At 41.1% G+C, this 22,182-nt stretch overlaps 1 protein-coding gene across 3 annotated transcripts in view; it reads right to left on the reverse strand.

Annotated features, from left to right (window-relative positions):
* Positions 1-22,182, reverse strand: part of spns1 (spinster homolog 1 (Drosophila)) — an 82,388-nt gene that overhangs the window by 36,074 nt on the left and 24,132 nt on the right. For all 3 annotated transcript variants that reach the window (XM_047037638.1, XM_047037639.1, XM_047037640.1), the window contains exon 5: positions 18,480-18,631. In XM_047037638.1, coding sequence (XP_046893594.1) covers positions 18,480-18,631 — 152 coding nt within the window. The remainder of the gene's footprint in view (positions 1-18,479; positions 18,632-22,182) is intronic.

Genomic DNA, 22,182 nt, shown 5'->3' on the forward strand with positions numbered 1-22,182 from the left:
CACACGCGCTCTACGCAGCCATTGTGTAGTGCGCTCTCATTAGAATTTAGGCCTACTGTACTGCTTTAGCCCAACTAACCCATAACTTATCTGGTATGTGTTCACTATAATTACATTCTCTTAAATAAATCATTGTGTATAATACTTGCTTATCTCTCACGTTATATGATCTGCTCTACTTTTATAGAATTCCCTACTTAAGATTAGACTGATTATTACGAGTGCTATTATTCAATATTATTAAATAAGGTTTCCTCTGTCCCTTTCACAAATCATAGTTGGTGCCCCCAAGAACTACTATACTTTATTATAAACTAAGTATTGCTAATCTTAACCGTGCAAACCTCGCTACAATACTATTGAAAACAACATTTAGTGCTTTTAGATTGGATTCTGATGTGTTTTGATAGACAACATCTACATAGTCTAATATAGGAAATATTAGCTGTGTCACAATTCTTAACCTAATCAGTTGAGTGAAATAGTTAATAGAACGATACAATATTCGTAAATTACAATTTATTTTATTGACTACTGAATGAATGTGACGCCTAAAGGAGAGTTGTGAGTCAAGTATAAGGCCCAAATATTTCAGTTCATCAACTTTAACTAGCGGAGTATCATCTGAGAATTTGAGTAAGATATTGTTGTCTTGATTCAGTGTAGTTGATCTGGTGGGAAACAGCATACTATATGATTTTTTCTTATTGAGTAGTAGGTGGTTGGAATGGAACCAAAGTTGGATGGCATTAAAGTTAGATTGCAGTGTGGATTGAATCCTAGAAATCGACGCGTTACATGCATAGATCACCGTGTCATCTGCATATAGATGAATAAGACAGTCTGAGCTTATTTGAGGAAGATCATTGATAAAAATAAAAGAGGCCCTAAGGAAGAGCCTTGAGGGTCACCTTTTTCCATTATTAAGGATTCTGATAAATAACCCTGAAAAGAGACTCGCTGATGTCTAGAATGGAGATAAGAGTTAATCCAAAGAAGGGTTTGTTTAGAGAGGCCTATCGCATGTAGTTTGTCAAGAAGCATATAATGATCAACCATATCGAAGTAAATGTATTTGTCCAAAGGCCAAGAGCCTCAAAAAGTTAATATCAAGCCCTGCAATCCAATGGCCAGAGATATATGATGACCTGATCGACACTCCAAGTGTAATAGACCGGGGAGAAGTTCGTGTTTTGCAACCGATATGCGCAGTTGAGCCTGCTTGACAGTTGTGTGACGTAGGGTGATAATTGGTCTATAAGTAGCTGCTAGGCTCCATGACGCCGAATAAGAAGGGCTCGTGAAACTGCTCACCAAAAGAATGAAGGGGAACCCACTTGTTTGGTAGATTAACACTTGTTCGTAGGAACTTAACGAAAAATAGCCTAGACTAGACTTTTTAGCTACGGGACTAATGCTAAGGGCTTGCTGATATCGCTGTCTTACTAGAACGTCGTATCTATGCGTCGTTGCTAACGTGTGCTGACATTGCACACCCAATAAATTCCAAATTTGTAGGTCGCACATGCGCGAGTGCTTGTAAAAAAATGCTCGCACTGTTTCAAAAACTGGTCGCAAAATGCAAAATACATTCTACAAAAAGTTTGCTAGCGGCAGGGTTGCTATATCAGCGGATTTCTAGCCAAATTGGGCTACTCTGAAAACACTGTTGCGGGTGAAAATGTATTGGTGGCGGGTTTTTGGGGTACTTCTAAATCTCACTGCGGCCGCTGCATTTCTGCCCCGTGGCGGCCTGCGCTGGGAAAGAGGGAAACAGCACAGATGGGGAAAGTGTGTGGGGAGGGTTCAGAGTTCATAACCTACACACACTTCCTTTACTCAAGTGTTTCCTCACTTTCATAAAGTAATTGTTGCTCTTTGTCTCTGTTTGGTGGTGATAGGAAGCGGCATGATTACATTATTTGTTGTAATGAACCAATGAAATATGAAAATAGTAGAAAACAAGGAAAATATTAGTCCAGCAGTCATTTTTACATTAGAACTATGGAGGTATTAGGCTTGTGACAAATGATCTAAAAAGGGCTTTAGTTTTTGAGATACCCCTACCGGAGGTAGAACTAAACCCAACAATGTTTTTCATCATCTCTAAGGTCTCCCATATATGAAATGGATTCTTGGCAAAACATATTTTCCTGCTAAGACTGTTAAATTAACAGATATTGTTATACACCCCAAAACCAAGAAAGGACTAAAATATAGCCTGTCCGTATGGGAGTTTAGGCACATAAACTAATGCAGATCAATCACACAAGCTCTGAGAGCTTTGAAACTTGGCGTGCTTGTAGTTAGGAAGTTGCTTTACCTGCCAGAAAAGACTGGATGTGAATATATTGATGTATAGATTAAATAAAGACATATAAACACATACCTAAAATAGGCGAACATGCCAAAAATCAAGATCTATGCAGAATGTTTTCATTTACTTTGTGGTTACTTTTCCAGGGATTATCATAGAAACACATATGGCCTGTTGGGAAGGTGGGGTTGTGGTGAATCCAGCAATACCAAATATGTAAATATAGCATCACAAATCAGGGTGTTATGTCCAGTGGCGATCCTTGCACATTTGCCACCCCGCACTACCTTTTTATGTCAACAGAGGCCGCCAAACACAAAAATGCCTGATATTGCCGCCCTTTCTTCATGCCGCCCGGTAGGCTAGTGACCCCACATTTTTGAGATACCCCTACCAAAGGTAGAACTAAAACGAACGTTGTTTTTCATCATCTTGTCTTTGTTGATATAATCCTAACTAGATAGGTAAATCATTACAAATATTATGTCAAATGTCAAATTATTAAGGCTAACCTAGCCTAATACAAGTAGCTAAATAGCTAGCTGTAGAAACTATTTAGTCTAGCTAAGAAAGTACTTAGCCCTCTGTCTAATGTTGCAAGGCCGTAATCATAATACATATTGGGGGGGGACACATCCCACCCAATATTCAAATCTGGTCAAAATGTCCCCCCGAATATATTTATATAAAATTATAAACGTGCTACGCTATGTGCCAGGTACACTGTCCGAAATTATCATAAAAAATGTATTAGTCCCCCCCAATGTTGACTCCATGGCTACGGCCTTGTAATGTGTTGTGTAATTCAACTTGATTTGCATTTCAATGAAAATTCTGAAATGTACATCATTTTTCCTTTTCACTAGTCTATTGAACTATGGAGAATGCCTTACAGACATTGGATCCAAAGCTTTGTATAATTTGTGGGAAACATTTTGAAAAAGGCAAGAAAAAAGATCCCTATATCCAAAACCCTACAGTACAAGGCCTCCAATACATACTTACTCTTGCTCAGCAGAGAGATGATGACATCCATAAAACTCTGGCTCCTTATACAGATTACATACTTTCATCCAAAATCTAAGTTTCATATCATGTATCATGTAGAGCAGGGGTGTCGAACTCCGGTCCTCGAGGGCCGCTGTCCTGCATGTTTTAGATGTTTCCCTGCTCCAACACACCTGATTCAATTAAAAGGGTTGTTATAACGACCATTCATTCGAATCAGGTGAGCTGGATCAGGGAAACATCTAAAACATGCAGGACAGCGGCCCTCGAGGACCGGAGCTCGACACCCCTGATGTAGAGCAAACTACTGCAGTAAGACAAACATCAGTGAGCAGCAGCAAGTTGCAAATGTTGAGAATGAGAGCACATATGCACCAAGAAGGCTGAGTAGGGCTGATACAACATCATTTGAAATACGGAGAGATTGCTTCATTTGTGGAAAGGCCAGCTCTAGACCAGAACCTCTGACAGCCATTTCGACTGGTACAGGCGCAAGTACCAGAGACAAGGTGCTTCGGGCAGCTTCTGAAAGGCTTGATGAAGATGTAAATCTCTGAATTCTTTCATGCCCAGATCTCTTTGCATGTGATGCCAAATACCATAAAATGTGCCTTACACACTACATTTCTGACCGAAATATAGCAGCTGCCAGACGAAGAAAATGATCAGAAAAGCAGACCAATGTCTATGACAAAGCCTTTATTATTAACAGTATTGTCCAAAGATATGAAAGTGAGGACTCTCAACTCTTTGACTGATAGCTATGACAGCATACTAAAGACCATTTCTGAGGAAGAAGGTGTGTCCATTGTTCAACTCAAGAAATACAGATCCTGGAAACTAAAGGAAAAGCTGATACAGCATTATAAAGACAGGCTTGTATTTGTTCCACGTCCAGGACAGTCAGTTCTGATCTGCTCAGATAGTATGACCATAGGCTGTGCACTGAGGGAAGCTGCTAAACTCACAGAAATAACAGTAGACTGTGAGACAACACTTCCACAGACAAGTCAGAGTCTTTCCGAAATCCAAATATTACACAGGGCTGCAGACATATTGAGGAAAAACATGGAGCAGGTAGAGCATGACAGTCAATCATATGTCAGCAGTGACCGTCTATCATATCTCCAATGCAGCAAGTATGTACCCAACATACTGTATGACTTTGTGAACTGGTGTGTTGATTCACATGCCCACAGAGATTACCAAACATGTGATGATGACCCAGTTTCAAAGGACAATCTGTGTGTTATCGCAATCTGTCATGATCTCTTTGGACAGAGCTGTCACGTCCATACGCCAATCACACTGGGACTTGCCATTTTGATACATCATGAGTTTGGTAGTAAGACACTCATCAATAAGCTCAGTGCACTGGGGCACTGTGTTTCCTATACAGAGGTTAGGCACTTCCTCATATCTGTGGCAGCAGACCAGATATCAAGGACAGAGAGTGGTGTCTACATCCCAACTGGCCTCACTGGAGTCGCTGAACATGGAATTGTTGATGCAGCCATCGACAACTTTGACCAAAATGAAGACACCCTGGATGGGAAGTGTACAACTCATGCTATGGCGTCTGTTGTGTTCCGAAGAGGTCAAGTCTCCACAGCAGATAAATGCCTAGCACGGGTTCCACAGAGGTCCCTCACCACCTTAAACCCGTTTGATATGGATGGAGATAAACTTTACAGGTACCTTTTGTTAAAAAATGTCTCTGAAATCTATTTTTATGTTGTTTTTGTTTTCATGTTATGATATTCACTCAGTCACATGAACTGCTAAAGATTAATACAAATTAATGTTCAATATGAATGTTTGTTGTGAGGTTTTAAAGTCATTTGTTATTCAATGCATATGATCATAAGCTTATCCACTCATTTCAATTGTGATTACAGATACAGCAGATCTACAAAGCGACCCGAACCACCTGAACTTGCCCAAACTGCACACAAACACAACAACCTCTAAAGCAGCTGAAGACAGAGATCTGGTATGGAAGCTGTCCCGAAATGTAATTGAGAATCAGCAGTATGTCCCTGCTTGGTCTGCATTTAATGCCTTCACGTCAGACACTGCTTGTTCAGTAGCCAGTGTACTCTACCTGCCCTTCATAAGAGAATCACCCTCAGATTTGTCCACTATCTATACATCTATGATACGACTTGTACAGCTTGCTGCAGAACTGGGACAGCACCATATTCTTGTGACAGCAGACCTTGCTATTTATAGTAAAGCACAACAGATCTTGTGGAGCAAACCATCACCCTTACAAAGGAAAGATCACAATGAGACTGGGAGGTATGCATATCACAATGGCTTACCTAGCAAGCATCGGAAAGCTCTATGGCGATGGTGGACTCTTTGACATACTAACTGAGTCAGATGTGTATGCAGAGGGAACAGCTCGACAGTTGCTTCAAGGGAAACAGCTGGCAAGAAGAGTAAGAAGCATTAAGCTAGCCCCTGAGGCTTTGTTCAGGCTCTTCTGGCAAGCCATGCAATCATGGCTTGAAAAACAAGGCCTATGTGCAATGACTGAAGCACAAGAGCAAATCCTACGAGATATACAGCATGCATTTCATGGTAATGACAAGGCTACTGCTCAGCAGCTCATCGGTGAGGTGGAGACTGAACTTCCTGAGATCCAGAAGAGAATCCAGATGTTCACAAATTAGGGAGTTAAGCAATCAGCAACCTTTGGATACTGGTTAATTTTCCTCAATGGTGCTGATCTATTCTGCCGTGCAAAGGCAAAAGACCGTAACTTCAATTTTTTCAAAAATGATTTTTTTTATTTTCGGAACAGCTAAGGTCTGCTTGATCATGTGGCCAAATATCTTAAATGAACTCGTCTGTTTTTCAGAGAAAATAAGGTTGTTGTCTTCACCGTAACTTCCAAAAGCCTGCTTTGGCTTTAGAAAACCAATGCAGAATGCCGTAACATCAGTTACGGTTGTTTGCCTTTGTTTTGCGGCACTCAAAAACGTTCAAATGGAGTTACGGTTTCAATTGAACTAATACGTAACCTAGCAACAACAAACACATCTAGCATTAGCCTAGCCTACTCGCTGGCATTTCAACACAAAACATCCCAAACATGAGTCGTTTGTAAGTATCTTACCCTGGCAGTTAAATCAAAAACACTCTTGTCTTGTGAGTCTTGTGACAGGTATCCACGTGTATGTTACATTGGCTTATAAAATACAGAGTTTATATCGTGATAAGCAACTAAGTGAGCGAAGAAACGGAAGTTACTGTATTTTGCCTTGGCATGACCACTTACGATAGACTATAGTTTACTACTGTAACTTCAAAATAGGGTTCAAAAGTGCAGTTTTAGATCAACAATTTCAAAGATTTCTAATTTAGATAATGTGTAATCACTAAAACATCAAACTGCTAGATTTCCAGTGTCCTACCTAAAATACATTTGGCAGGACAACTACTTTGAAAGTACAAAAACTTTGAAGTCGTTTTTCTCCGTTCTACACTTCGGCGATTTACGGTCTTTTGCCTTTGTAGGGCAGTATTGCTAAGGATTCTTCGTTCGGAGCGTGAAGCTGACTTTCAACTTCACCTGAATTGCATGTGTGAAGTCATGCCGTGGTTCCGAGCTGCTGGCAGGACCAATTATGGCAAGTACAGGCCAGTCTATGTTGCAGAAATGAAAGCACTTGAACAAGAACAACCAGAAGCATACGCATTCATGCAGCAAGGTGGGTTAGTTGTTCGCCGGTCTGAGCATCGAAGCTTCAACTGTGTGGCTACTGATCAGGAACTGGAGCAAACCATCAATCGAGAAGGCAAGAGTCAGGGTGGAGTTGTTGGCTTCACATTACGAAAAGGAGCTCTCACAAGATGGTTGATGACAAGACATGTGACCACAGCATATGTGGATGCCATGAAAGAGCTTTGTGACACTGATGATCAGAGCCTGAAAGCACACAAGTAGCATGGAGCCTCCAGAATGGACCGAGACGAAAGAGACCTACAGAAGATAATGGAAGCTGTGGAGCAGGGACAGAATCCCTTTGATCTTGATAGCATTCCTGAGGAGCTGATCAAGATTGCAAGTGGTCAGGTTGCATCTGAGAAGGTTGCAAAAGAGCTCTCAAGCTTCCTCCAAGATGGTGCAAAGCAGAATGCCATCTTTATTGAACAACGACTGGCAAAATCAAAAAGAACATAGAGCTTCTGGGAGCCAGAGAAAAGAAAACAGTGTGCAACCTTCAACGACATGAAAACATCAGTTGGAGTCAGCATTTCTAGAAAGGTTCACATGGACTCAGACGTGCTCTTTCGAAGATTACTGGCTGTCTCCAAGCAAAGAGAGGTGTCCATGGAGACTGTGATGTCTCATGAACTCGCAGCTGTCCCACCCTCTTTGTTTTATGATGATGGAAGCATGAGGAAGACAACAAAAGCTGACCTGGCCAAGAAACTCGAGGCTGTCGTTGAAAAGACACAGCAGATGCCAAATGTTGAAGAACCATCAGCATATATCATCGATGGCATGGCTCTTCTACAGAGTCTCAACCTTTCAAACGTTCAACGACCTGGGAGAGTGTGTCTGGAAAAAGATTGCAACTTTAATGGGAAAGGAAGGCAACAGCTGTGTCGTTATTGTGTTTGATAGATATGACCACCAACACTCAGTTAAAGATCTTGAAAGACAAAGAAGAGGCACTATTCAAACCAGCAGACGAACACATATCATCACAGGACAAACAAGTGTTCCAAACTACAGAAAATACCTCAGGTTCAGTGGAAACAAAGCTGCTCTATGTAGCTTTGTCAGCACCTTCATCGCCAGTACTGGGCCAACGAGAATTTCTTTAGGGAAGACTGTCATCTTAGCAGGTGGCTTTGAAAATGGTCAGGAGGTTAAGAGGGTTAGCAAGTCAGGCATTGATTGCTTGACAGATTTTTACAGTGACCAGGAGGAGGCTGACACAAGGCTGGCGTTACATGCAATACACCTTGCACAGTCACATTCTTGTCTAATTTTCAAAAGATGATACAGATGTACTAGTTTTGCTTGTGTACTATTCAAGCAAAGGGATGTTTGGATCCTCAGCAGTGTTTATGCACTCTGGACATGGCCTTAAGGAAAGATTTGTCCCTATCGGTTTGATCGCTCAGAAGCTTGGAGCAGTGGTTTGTGAGTGTTTACCTGCATGCCACGCCCTCACAGGTTGTGACACCACAAGCAGTTTGTACCGAATTGGGAAGGCCACTGCCCTCACAAGACTGAAAACCCATCTTTGTGAGTTACAGGAAATGACCAAATTTGGACTCTCTTGTAGCATGGAAGAGGCTTTGCTTTATCTATTGGATAAATGTGTTGACTCCTCTGTTGTATACCCCAAAAATATTGGTCTAGTTTTCAGGCATTTTGGGCTGGTTTTGAGCACTTGTTGGGCTGGAAATTTTTGCTGGACCTGGCAACCCTAGCTAGCGGGAATTCATGTTAGCTAGTAAGGCTGTCCCCGACTAAGATTTTCTTTGGTCGACCAAAACTTGACTAAAACGTCTGAAAATCGACTAATCGAACTTTGAAACGCTTAAAATAAATTTAAAAAACATACAAAAATGTTCGTGATCTGACTCAATGGCTGCTGGACATTGCAGATACAGCCGCTAATAGCCTTCTAATAATAAGACTCATATCACCAGTCCTGTTCTAACCGAATGCCGATGGTATTTAGTATCTCTTACAATGTACTACAAATTAAAAATATTGTTTGTTTAACATGCAAATCATCAGAGCGCGCTTATCACTGCCTGAAAACTTGCAGCATGCGAACTTGCGTAGAAGCTGAGTGGGGAACGTTGCAACAGAGAAAGATTTTGTCTTGGCCGGAAAAGATAATGTCATTTCGATTAGGATGTGATTCTTATAATAGGCATATTCCTTTTTCAACCCGTGAGTGAGTGAAGTAGGGCTAGACCAACTTACGTTTTTCAGGCTACATCATTTTCGACGTTGAACTATGAAAAATAAACCATTGTTGTCAGAGTTTGCATTCAAAGTTTTTCGAGTCACCCGGTACTTTGTAAATGTACTTTAATGAAATGCCGCCATACCACAGATTTCTTTGCCATTTCGACTAATAACACCGACAAAGTAGGCTATGGCAGATTTTGTAGTTCTGCAGCCAATTGTGCGCGTGCCGTGTGCAAAATAACAAACCAAAACAAAGCGCAGATTAACGAAAGGGAAAACAGTACCACCTTTTCTTTTAAATTATATATTTTTAGAGTTGGTTTATTTGTCTTAAATAATATAATCTACAATTTCTGTTGAACATGTCGTTAATTCAGCAATGATGACACAAGCGGGAATCAGATCTCACACTGCCATATGGCAGCTCGACTAAAACAATCTTAGGCGACCAAGAGCATATCGACCAGAAAATCGACTAGTCGACCAAGTGGGGACAGCCCTATTAGCTAGTAGCTAGCTAGTTTACTAATGATGGACGACCACTGTTTGACGAACTGTGACCACCAGTGGCGGTTCTAGCACATTTGGCACCCCGGGCGTGTTCTTCACTTACACCCCCCCGCCCCATCACAGTACACGAAACGAGTCGGACGCACACAATCGCAATACCTTTTTTCGCCAAACACAAAATGCGGAAAAAGCCGACGCTCTTGTCGGAAAATGCCGCCCCTAACTTCGTGGCGCCCCGGGCGGCTGCCCGTGCCTAAAACCGCCCCTGGTGACCGCACACTGGAGCGGCGCATAAAAAGCACCAAAATGCGACCCCCAAATAACTGAAGCTTAAAATATTTCTCATTTTGGAACTCACGTTTTCTACTATGCTTGCCTGTCATGTTATTTATACAGTAAAGCAGGCCTGACTTAGGCTAGACTACGTATTTCACCACCCTACCAACTATGAAAAGGGGCTCTTGTTGGCATTCCGTATTGTCCGCTAGATGCTTTCTGTGTGTTTGTCATACATTTTTGTCATACTTTCGTTTGAGCCTACATCCACGGACTAAATAGAATGAATAGGGTAATCTCGGGCATTGCATTGTGCACAGGATTTCTTTTTATTTGTTTGACCTGGTAAACCATGAATACATTTTTCAAGCAGTTATCGGAAGATGCGATTTGCACCAAAAGTTAAGACATAACTTAACTTAAGACATGCACCATAATCGGGCCAGGTACAGTGCAATGTAGTCAGTACAGTATAACCTATTTTAGAGTTCTTTCCCCTGGAACAGATGGGCTAGAGCTTTCTTGGTTTTTCAACATTCAGGTACGCGTATCTTCAACTATTTTCAGATTTAAACGTATGACACATCATTTGAAAGCTTATAATCTGCACTTTCACAATCTGTAAAAAACTGGGAAATTAGTTGACCGACAACCGCCCCTTTTCACCAGAGCGTGCCATATAGGGCTTTTTCTTTCATTACATTTTAACCTTCCGTTCCTCACAAAAAATTGTCTTCCTCAACTTTTTTTTCCTTTTTATAAAAGAAAAAGTGTTCAATTTTCTTTCCCGAGCTGTATATGAAAAAATATATTTTGTGTGTCACATAGTTTAGTACTTAACAATCCTACAGCCCGCTGGCCCATAGGAACGCTTGTCATGTCAACTAAATTGATGCAACCACCACATTGGATTTTATTGAAAGGTGTAAAAACTTTTCACTGGCCAAAAAGTTTGTCTGATCTCCCCAAAAATTGGTTGCGATGATCTTCAGACCAAGCCTCATAAACAATCTTAGAAAAAAAAATTCGGACAACCGTTTGTTCGTTACAGCCAAATGTGGCAGCTACATACAGGAAGTGCGTATCTCAGCAACCATTTGTCTTATTGTCAAGTTAATCGGCCACGTGGGGCGCTATAGCTGAAAAACACTTTAAACCAGGGGTGTCAAACATACGGCCTACGGGCCAGAACCGGCCTAACAAAGGGTCCAGTTCGGCCCCTTGGATGACTTTGCAAAGTGTGAAAATTGCAGTAACTTACAGTTTCTTTAACAAAATCCACTGCTATTCCTGATTTGTCCACTAGAGGTTGCGCTGTCGGGTCACTCTGTCCTAGTGTAGCAGGCCTATGCTCTGATGCAATTATAGGTCCCATGTGGTAACGTAGAGGCTGTGAGACACAACACTGTCAAGGGCAGGCAACTGTCGATGTAGGACAGTGGCAGATTGGATTTCGGATCTTGCTGGAGATTTGGACAGCCAAATTATGCACAAAGTTAGTCAGTTGTTGCTTTTTTGTTGCAATCAGTGAGGGCACGGACATTACAGATGTTGCTCAACTGGCCATATTCATTGGTGAGACAAAGGAGTTGGTGCCGATGGCAGACACCGCAACAGTGAATTACATTTTCAACTCTATTGTTGGTGCGCTGTCAGGGCCGGGGTGGACTGGGCCAGTGCTGTCAGCCTGGCTACAGATGGCACACCATAGATTATTTTTCTGTAATGCACATGTAATGCCAACAGACTGAATATGATCAAATTAAGACATCAAATTGTTGAAATTGTACTTATTTTTCTAAGGCTCAGGCTGTTCATCATCTGATTTGTAAATGGATGGTTTATGAATTATGAACGTTTTCCTAATGTACATGTACTTCTTTACACTAAAAGAATTGGAGGTGTTGTTATTAGGTGTGCTTGCTTTCGGCAGCACAACCTATTGTAATCTCACATATGTTATTATATACCAAAATATTACTTTTACAATTTAAGTTAAAAAACATGCACAGATCTGCAACTGACGCAAGCACACCTCACAATTTCCCCAGAAATTGTACCCTCTCTAGTTTATAGGTTATTAACTTGGGCTGTGGGCTAATTATCAAATTGGGCTGTGTGTGGCCCATGAACTAAAATTAGTTTGACACACCTGCTTTAAATGGTCAGTACTCCCAAATGCAGATATTTCAACCAAACTTGATGTGTTGCATGAGTGCAATAGCTTGTTGCACAAGTACCATAGGCTATGTCCTTTCTGGACTGCTTGGCCCTTTCATTGTTGCTTGCAGCTATATGTGGGGGCCAAGCAGCGAAGCTGCGTAGCCACTTATTGTGTTTCTACCTTTTCTTAGGGTTAGGGTTTTAATCGTTTGACAGCACTACTATTACATTTCTATGTAACGCCAAGTTAGTCAAAAATAAATAAATAGGTAAATAAATAGATAAATACATACATAAATAAGGCTATGAAAACAAATCGGGGAAAAAAAGATGACAATAAATATCTAAATATAGCATTATATAATGATATGGCTGAATCCATTTACCGACATCAAAAAATAAATACATTAATTTATTTCATAATGACGTTTTTGGAAAGACAACATTTATTTATTTCATGGGACTTTTCCACACAACATTTATTTACACACCACATTTATTTCTGTGCTGTATTTATTTCCGATCTCACATGCAAACGAGAGGGGCGTGGTTATCTTCAGACCAACGCAGCTCCACACAAGATCAAAGGCAGATAGGGACACCTAGATTCGGTAGATTATGGAAGACATTAGTCGTGTCAGAGATCGCATGCTGGCCTTATAGATCAAATTGATCAGCATGGCTTGTGAGGATGTATTATTTTGGCACACATTGTAGATTTTGTAGAGGAACTTGACTAACTCGGCGTTCCATACATTTCATCAACTGCCATTAGAATCTTTGCAAGGGAGGGAGGGACTGCAGGAAGCAAAAATGTAATGTTTGGCTAATAGCAGTTGATTCAGTGTTTTTTTTTGCAGTGGGGGCAGGCCTGTCCGAACAACCCCCCCCCCCCCCCCCCCCCCAAAATAAAAAAATAAAATATGTTTTGCGTATGAAACGGAACTGTCTGCTTAATTTGATCTTGCCATATTGGCTAATATTCTGTAGCAAATAATAACAATAAACCCACTATTAATTACATTATCTTAATGCAGTGTAACTACTTCAGCATAATAAGGCACCTAAAATACAAACGTGAGCAAGGGCAAGGGCGTTCAGCAATCACTATCGAATCAACAGAATCAGAATGGGGTTTTATTCGCCATGAAAGTTGCGAGACAAGGAATTTACTTTGGCAGGAAGAAGCCTACCGAGGCAGCCATTTTCGGCACCATCTAAGGGTTTCAGCATTACATGAGGAGAGGGGAGAAAAAAGGCAACCCCCAGACTATGCTCCAAGGGGAGTACAGTGTGGGAACAGGCAAAAAAACACCTCTGCACATAAGCACATACATTGTACAACATTACAGAACCACATGACTTGCAACGAGGAGGGGGGGAGGGGTATGGACAAGCAGCATCTGGACCTGAAGCAATAATAGGCGCTGGTCGCAGACCCGCCAGCCACACCGGGGGAACAAACAGGCAAAGGCGTTGGATGGGGGAAGGGGTGTGATAGCATATCTGTAGTAGATGAAAGTTAGTGTATGAGTGTGCCTGGGTTGGCGCCTTCGCCTAGGCCACAATCAGTCAGATTCTCAGTTTGCAGATAGTATTGCCATGGAGACATCCTTAGTCATGACCCAAGACAGAGACGCAATCCACAGGTGTCTGTAGGAGGTGGAAGGGAAGACACTACAGAGAGTCTCACTGCAGCGCTCTCCAGGGGAGATGTTGTTCCAGCAACGGCCTTGGCCAAGGCCTGAGCTGGTTACGGGGCCGAAAGCAGATAAGATTGAGGTAGTTGCTTGGTCAAGTAGGCGCCTTCAATTCCACGTCTACTCATCATTATGGCCTCCAAGTAGGTTCACTTTCCTGTGCAGAGCCGCTAGCTTCTCCATGATGTTACCCAAATTGTGCTCAACGCGTTGTTAAGTCACAGTCTGAGTGCCACCACCTCTGCCCACCGCATCAATCAAGTTGGGCAGCCTTACGGGGCTTTTGACAGCTGGAGCCATTTCTGTAATTTTCCGATATACCAGGCCAGCGCCCAATCCAATCAGCAGAGAGCCTGTAATCATGGTTCCAAAGAGGAAGATGTCTTCAACGTCCTCCACGGAAAGCGCCGCTAGGCACACGACACGCCACTTATACTACGCGTCCATCAAGTACCCAGCTGCGTCCCGTCAGGACAGTTAGGTTCCCCCGAACCCGAGTTTCTCTTCGAGAAGATGGTGTGAATTGCGTTGAGAGACCAGCTAATCAATTCCATGCTTTTTGCTTCGGAGAGTGATGCGGAGAGAGTCTCTCTCGAGTATATACAAGACAAGACAATACGATAGAAGCCAAGCAGGGACGATCAGGGGAGGAGCGAAAAAATTTGACCGTCTTCGTCGAGAGCCAAAGAGAGAAGCCACGTGCCAAGTGCAATTTAGCTAGCAAGTGAACACGTGATCTCAACTGGCTAGTTATCCTCCGGACAGCGGCAGTGTCTTTTTTCTTTCTCTCACTTTAACGCAGAGTGGCACACGTGCCCGCTCGCGGTGTGAAGCACGAGTCCGTGCTATTCTCCGACATTAACTCTGCTGATAGACGGCCTTTTGTACGGCCGTATTTCTGATACCGTGGCGGCAGAAATTTAGCCATGGCGGGCTTAACCCTTTACTGCCTGAGCCAAAATTCTGAACATTCCATATGCTGTTGAAATATGATATTCGTATTATTTCAATATTTTATGAATTTTCATATTTAATCTGTTTAAATCTTAACTGTTTACAACATATTGAAGAGGAGAACTAGGGGATTTTTATGATGTGAATAAACATATGATTACTTAAGGCAAATCATATTTTATCAAGGTGATTTTAGGCAGCAATTTTTTACAAAAACTTCTGCATCCACCATACCTCATCAGACAATTACAATTTTTACCACAATTATCACAAGATGGAGAAATACTTTAAATAGGTGGAATATCCACAAATATGTGGGCAATGTAGAACTTAAGGCAGAGTAGAAATATCATATTTTGATTAAAAGTTATGACCATTGTAGTGACTAGTGGAGATATAAGGGAAACCGGAATTATCCTCCCCAAAAGTAGCTAGCGCTATGGCTAGATACTCCTCTCGATAACTAAAAAACTTTAGAGTTTCTTCCACAATCTACCAAATTGGCCAAACAAGGCATGTACATTTAGCTTACAGTGTACACAATCTAGCTAGTTAATGTTGTTTTTCCAAGTTTTTTAGAAATCTGCTCAAATCGAGGCTAAACAGTGCTACTACCGTCATAGCTGCCTGTCACGAACGGCCAAGCCAGACACGTAATTCTTTCCTGAAAAAACTTGCGTCACTCCCACAAACAAATTCTTCATAAGTAAAACGTTTAGACTTTTAATTGACAATATTGACAACACATATTAAGAAACTTGTATTTAATTATAATATCTTCGATTTCAATTAGAAGCAGTAAATCTAACACTCAATCTTCCATGGTCTCTGCTCTGGCTCCGCCTCAGAAAACAATGGCTGCCGTTGCTGACGATACATTATTTTCCCCTCCCAGTAACCCCTTAACCAATGATATGTACTTTGAGCTTATGTTGTCATGAGTATCTGGCAGTTTTCAGAAATACAATCGGTGATTGGATGGCAAAGATATTAAAAAAAAATAAAAATGCCCATATTTGAATGGTACGGCAGAAAAGGGTGAATTTACTGATTTATTTATCTAGTGATATCGTGGGAGATCCCAAGTCTGATGTGATACCAGTCGAATTGATGCAGTCGCCATTAATTAAAAAAAAAATGTTTTAAAGTTATTCGCTTCTCCTCCTAAAATGTTGTCCCAAGTTCACCAAATTTGTCAAAGATGATCTTCAGACTAAGGCCGAATCCCAATACTCCCGCTTACCCCTAGCCCTTAGTTAACCCCTAGCCCTTGGCCTTCGAAACTAAGGGGTAAGGGCTACATTTCCCTAAGAAATGGGTCGCCACTTGGTTACAGGTACGTCATTTAGCATATATCTCCAAAGCAAGTAGTGTTATGCACAGATATTAAACGAAATTCGCTGCTAATGGAGTTTACTTAAAACTGTAGACATACTAGTAAAATAAATACGGGACTTTTGTGCAATCCAGCACTGTAACATTAGCGTACCAAACTAGCGATTTTTAGAAACGTTTCAATTAGGTAAATCGTTGCAAATATATACAGTGCCCTCCAAAAGTATTGGAACAGTGAGGCCAATTCCTTTATTTTTGCTGTAGACTGAAAACATTTGGGCTTGACATCAAACGATGAATGTGAAACCAGAGATCAACGTTTCAGCTTTTATTTCCAGGTATTTACATCAGGATCTGATGCACAAATTAGAAAATATCACCTTTTTGTTCGAACCCACCCATTTGTCACGTGAGCAAAAGTATTGGAACATATGACTGACGGGTGTGTTTTGTTGCCCAGGTGTGTCCTATTACATACATTATTCAATCAATAAATACCACTGAATGTCTACACTCAGGTTCATATTGGGTAAGATAGGTTTTGTCTATGCAGACTGTATTCAGAGGTGAAAACAACATGAAAACCGGAGCGCTGTCTTTGGGTGAAAAACAAGCAATTGTGAGTCTTAGAGAAGATGGAAAATCAATCAGAGCCATTGCAGAAACATTGGCCATAGCCAGTACAACCATTTGGAATGTCCTGAAGAAGAAGAAAACTACTGGTGTACTAAGTAACAGACGTCGAACAGGTAGACCAAGGAAAACATCAGCAGTTGATGACAGAAACATTGTGAGAGCTGTAAAGAAAGACCCTAAAACAACTGTTAGTGAGATCAGCAACAACCTCCAGATGGCAGGAGTGAAGGTATCACTATCTACTGTTCGCAGAAGACTTCATGAACAAAAGTACAAGGGCTACACCAGAAGATGCAAACCACTCATTAGCAAGAAGAATAGGAAGGCCAGGCTGGAATTTGCCAAAAAGTACAGAGATGAACCTCAAAAATTCTGGGACAAAGTTTTATGGACTGATGAGACAAAGATTAACTTTTACCAAAGTGATGGAAAGGCTAAAGTTTGGAGAAAGAAAGGAACTGCTCATGATCCCAAACACACAAGCTCATCTGTGAAACACGGTGGAGGTAATGTCATGGCTTGGGCTTGCATGGCTTCTTCTAGGACGGGCTCATTAATCTTCATTGAGGATGTAACACATGATGGCAGCAGCAAAATGAACTCGGAAGTCTACAGAAACATTTTGTCTGCCAATTTAAGGAAAGATGCAACCAAACTGATTGGCAGAGCCTTCATCATGCAGCAAGATAACGACCCAAAACACACTGCCAAAACAACAAAGGAGTTCATCAGGGGCAAGAAATGGAAGGTATTAGACTGGCCAAGTCAATCTCCAGACTTAAACCCTATAGAGCATGCATTTTACCTGCTTAAGAGGAGACTGAAGGGAGGAACCCCACAAAACAAACAACAACTGAAAGAGGCTGCAGTGAAAGCCTGGGAAAGCATCAAAAAGGAAGAATGCAAAAGTTTGGTGACGTCAATGGGTCACAGACTTGCTGCAGTTATTGAAAGCAAAGGATTTGCAACTAAATATTAAGTCTTATTCACTTAAATATGTTTTAAGTATATCTGTTCCAATACTTTTGCTCACATGACAAATGGGTGGATTCAAACAAAATGTGATATTTTCTTAGTTGTGCATCAGATCCTGATGTAAATACCTGGAAATAAAAGCTGAAACGTTGATCTCTGGTCTCACGTTCATTATTTGATGTCAAGCCCAAATGTTTTCAGTCTACAGCAAAAATAAAGGAATTCGCCTCACTGTTCCAATACTTTTGGAGGGCACTGTATGTTCAGGACTGTGTATAACACAAAACAAGACTGTTATCATTTTTTCTCAATTAATTAAGCCGAAAATATTACATTTATCGGACTCTGGATGATCTGGCCGCCATTGTTGCCGGTCGCGCAGTATTCACATAGCCCTAGGTTTCAAGTAAGCTCCCGATCTTACTTGGTTTTAAGGGGTGTATACCCCGTAGTCTTAGCCCTACCCCTAGCTCAAAATCGGCACCAATTTGGGTTGTATATCTCAGTAAATCTATAATACACTCACACCAAACTTGGTAAATATATTCTGTCCTGTTCTGAGGATATTTTAATTGTTTGTTGTTTTTTATAATGATTATTTAACAAGAATGGACAGACCTGCCATTGTGTGTGTGTGTGTGTGTGCATGTCTTACCTGCCCACTGGAATTGCAAAATAGAAGACTGACAGCATTCGTGTCCTCTTCTCCTTAATGTACAGATCAGCTATTATGGTGGGTGCTATGGTGGAGTAGCTGGCTTCCCCTACTCCAACCAAACCTCTTGTCAATAGCAGTGCCCAGAAATACTGAAATACAAAAGTAAGTGTAAAATATACATATATTTATATTAGGACTGGCCCCTAATAGTCAACCAAACAATTGATGAGGAAACTCTTTGTTAACCAAGTTGACTGGTGGATTGGTTGCAGAAAAAAAATAACTCAACAGGAAGAGATTTTAATCAGTCAGTGACAGACAGACATGATCGTTTACACAGCTGGTCCAGCCGTAATTAATTATGTCAGGCAGGAATAACAAAGGTTGGGATGATTTTTAGAGGGCCGTGGGCCGTGCCAAATGACTGTGTCACTTCACCCTACTTCCCTCGGGGGAATGTCCCTGTAATTACTGTAAGTCGCTCTGGATAAGAGCGTAGCTAAATGATTAAATGTAAATAATGACTCCAAAAAGTTGACAGGCAAACTCTGCATGCAAATGAAACATATAAGTAGCCTAACATTAGCCACTTTGCTTGGCCGGTAGGTCTAACGTTAGATAACCTAGATAAATATGCACTATATGGCTCATCCAAGTATTAATGGGGAAGTTAAATTAATACCTTGTTTACTGCATGTATAACTCAATATGCATTTCTCTCTCAATACAAGCATTCACTATACTGCCCGTGTCAGCCTCAACTGAGAAACGAAAGAGTATGGACAAAATTGCTGATTTATTGCACTTGACGTGTAACTGATGTTACACTTTGTATATTGATAAATTAGCAACATGTTCAGACCATCTTCTTGCTGGTTTTTCCAACACATTCAGAATCATCAGCCTACCGCTTTTGTTGGCGTTGCTGCGGCTCACTGTGTGTGTGCTTGGAAACGTTATATTTTAAAGGGTTATTTTTATGGTTTACTATTTCTCTGTAATGTAGAACAGTGTTAGCAATGTTACTTAAAACATTATTTCTCAGCACTGGAACTCAAACCATTTTCTGATACCCCCAAAATATATTTTTTATTAATTTAATTAATATCATAAACGTGCGAAGACTAGGAAAATAAGAAAATACTTGGTCAGGGGCAGCCCTTGTGTATAAAATAGTTTCATGTATCTTTTTCAACCTCCTAAAACTGAAGATGTGTTATTGTACTCTAACTCAAACTGTAATGGAATACAATACTTCAGTGATATTCCTGGACTAAATTCCCAAAAAGTTCCAATCGCTAGCTGAGTCATTAATCTAATGCAAAGCTTTATAAAGTGCTTTGTGTCTTATACTATTATTTGTGTGTATTCATCTTTGTGCCTAAACAAGATGTCGCACCAAGATGTGCACCAAAAAAAAACAATGACGTACATTTCTCAGGATCAAATAATAAAACAAATATTTTGGATTCCTAAACCTATTGTAATTGTTGGTATTATTATTATTATTCTAGTAACTCATTTCATGAACTCATGGGTAAAAAGTTTAGACATTTTGCATATTGATACAACATGCCACAACTAGAGAGGGTACAATTTCTGGGGAAATTGTGGCGTGTGCTCGTGTATTTTTGTATGCCCTTTGACTGGTTAGCTCCTGCAAATTCCCACAGCAGAAGTGTAGTAGTTAGACTAGCTAGCTCTACAATTTCCTGGGGCTAGGTCTGAATCTAAGAGCAAAACTTGCAGGTAGCTACTCTGTGCTTAATATGTATTTAGCTGGTGGGCTCCATGACACCGGGAAAGTAGGGCTCGTGAGATTGCTCACCAAAAGTACGAAGGGGAACCAAGTAACCTAAACTTTCTTAGACTTTTAGCTATGGTATAAATGCTGAGGGCTCGCTGTCGTATCTATGAGTCGTTGCTAACGTGTGATGAAGTTGTGACGTTAGGCTAGCACTGATTACCCGTGTGCCACACAAGGCACTTTTGCCATAAAAACTTAATTCAAGGCTAAACCGTCAAACGGAACTTCCGCGCGAATACAAGCAACTCAATCGGGACCAAGACGAACATTTTGACACTGACGTTGTAAGGCAGATTTTCTGTGTACGTGTACAGCTTGAGTCTCTGTAAGGTCAAAAGGTCATACAGCGAGGCCCCCTCTGAACAGAATATAGCACACAGCCCAGACAGTAAGGAAGTAAAGAGAGTAAGGAAAATCATGTACAAATAGGGCTAATGTGAATTACGACTACTTCACCTGCCGAACATTCTAGTGTATCAGTGCACTGACGACTGAATACCGGTTAAGGAACCAATTCTGTTTATTCTATATCTGTACTGGCCAACTCATGTATTTAATCATGGCAGAGAGACAGAGTGTTTTACTCATGCCATCAGTTTGTCTTGAACTGATTGTTTGATCCGGGAAGCTCGACTAATAAACCAAAGTCAACTCCTTTCCTTTGTTGTGACTCCTTCCGGCCTACCTTCTCCAGAATAATCATCATATCAGACGTTGTCTATGTAGTGTAAATATTCAAGTTTTTGAAAGCGTGGGAAAATAATAATGAAAAAAAAACATATGAGACAGAACAATGGTTGTGCTCGCCGAAGGCTTGAACACACCCAACTAACACCCACACCAAGAATGGCCCACATCAGACCTTGGGGGGGGGGGGGGGGGCGCCACAGGCCACGTCCACATGTCAATTTCTCAAACTGATGGCATCCACCCGATTCGTCCCAATTCTTCTGAAACTTGTTGTACATGCTTCATGAGGAACAAAAATGCCTCAAGAACCCATAAAGTCCGCCATGATGGATTTTCCTGTTCATTCAGGGCTCGACATTAACTTTTTGAGGCGCTTGTCCTTTGCACAAGTACATTAACGTTTCACATGTCCATGCACAAAAGTTACTTGTCCGGGTAAAGATTTATCATTTAATATATATATTTTTTTGTGTTGACATTAGCTAGCTAGCGTCGGCAGCTGTGTATATAGCAAGCATTTGTATTGGTTAAATGTACATATTAACTTATATTCAACTGTAAAGTATACACCTTTTAAAGGATCCCTTGGTAAATCAGCCTCTGCCGGGTAGAAAGGGAAATTGTAGAAAAAATTTAAAGTTAACACCAACATTTAGTGGCAAATTCCATTGTTATGTCTACAAAATTATTTTAGATATAGTATAAGTTTAGCTAGCTTGCAAATACTGAGGATAGCCTACCAAAGTTGAGTTAGCCAATGTCGTTAGCGATGCTAGCTAACGTTAGTTTGCTAGCTGTATATAACTTTTCACTGGGTCTTGCAGCGCTGCTTGAGTTCCTGAAAATATTATGAAATGTTATGTTCTACTAGCCACTTTCCTACTTTAGCAAGTCACAGTATTTCCAAGCCCTGATAGTATAACTGAGACGACACAGTAAATAATTCCTCTTTCAAGTAATAAGCTGAGCACACCGGCGACCAACAAGGCAGGCTAACAGCTAGACCTCGTCCTGACACGTAACTGTATCACTGACTTAACCTCTGTAACCCCACTACACACTTCTGATCACTACTTTATCCAATTCTCTGTCTCTCTCCCTCCAACCCCTCCTACGTCCCCTCCCCTTGTAACTTTCCGCCGCAACCTCCGCTCCCTATCCCCCTCCCATTTCTCCTCTATTGTAACATCCTCCCTCCCTCCC

The sequence above is a fragment of the Hypomesus transpacificus genome, chromosome 17 (genome assembly GCF_021917145.1).
Source record: "Hypomesus transpacificus isolate Combined female chromosome 17, fHypTra1, whole genome shotgun sequence".
In the NCBI taxonomy this organism is placed as follows: domain Eukaryota; kingdom Metazoa; phylum Chordata; class Actinopteri; order Osmeriformes; family Osmeridae; genus Hypomesus; species Hypomesus transpacificus.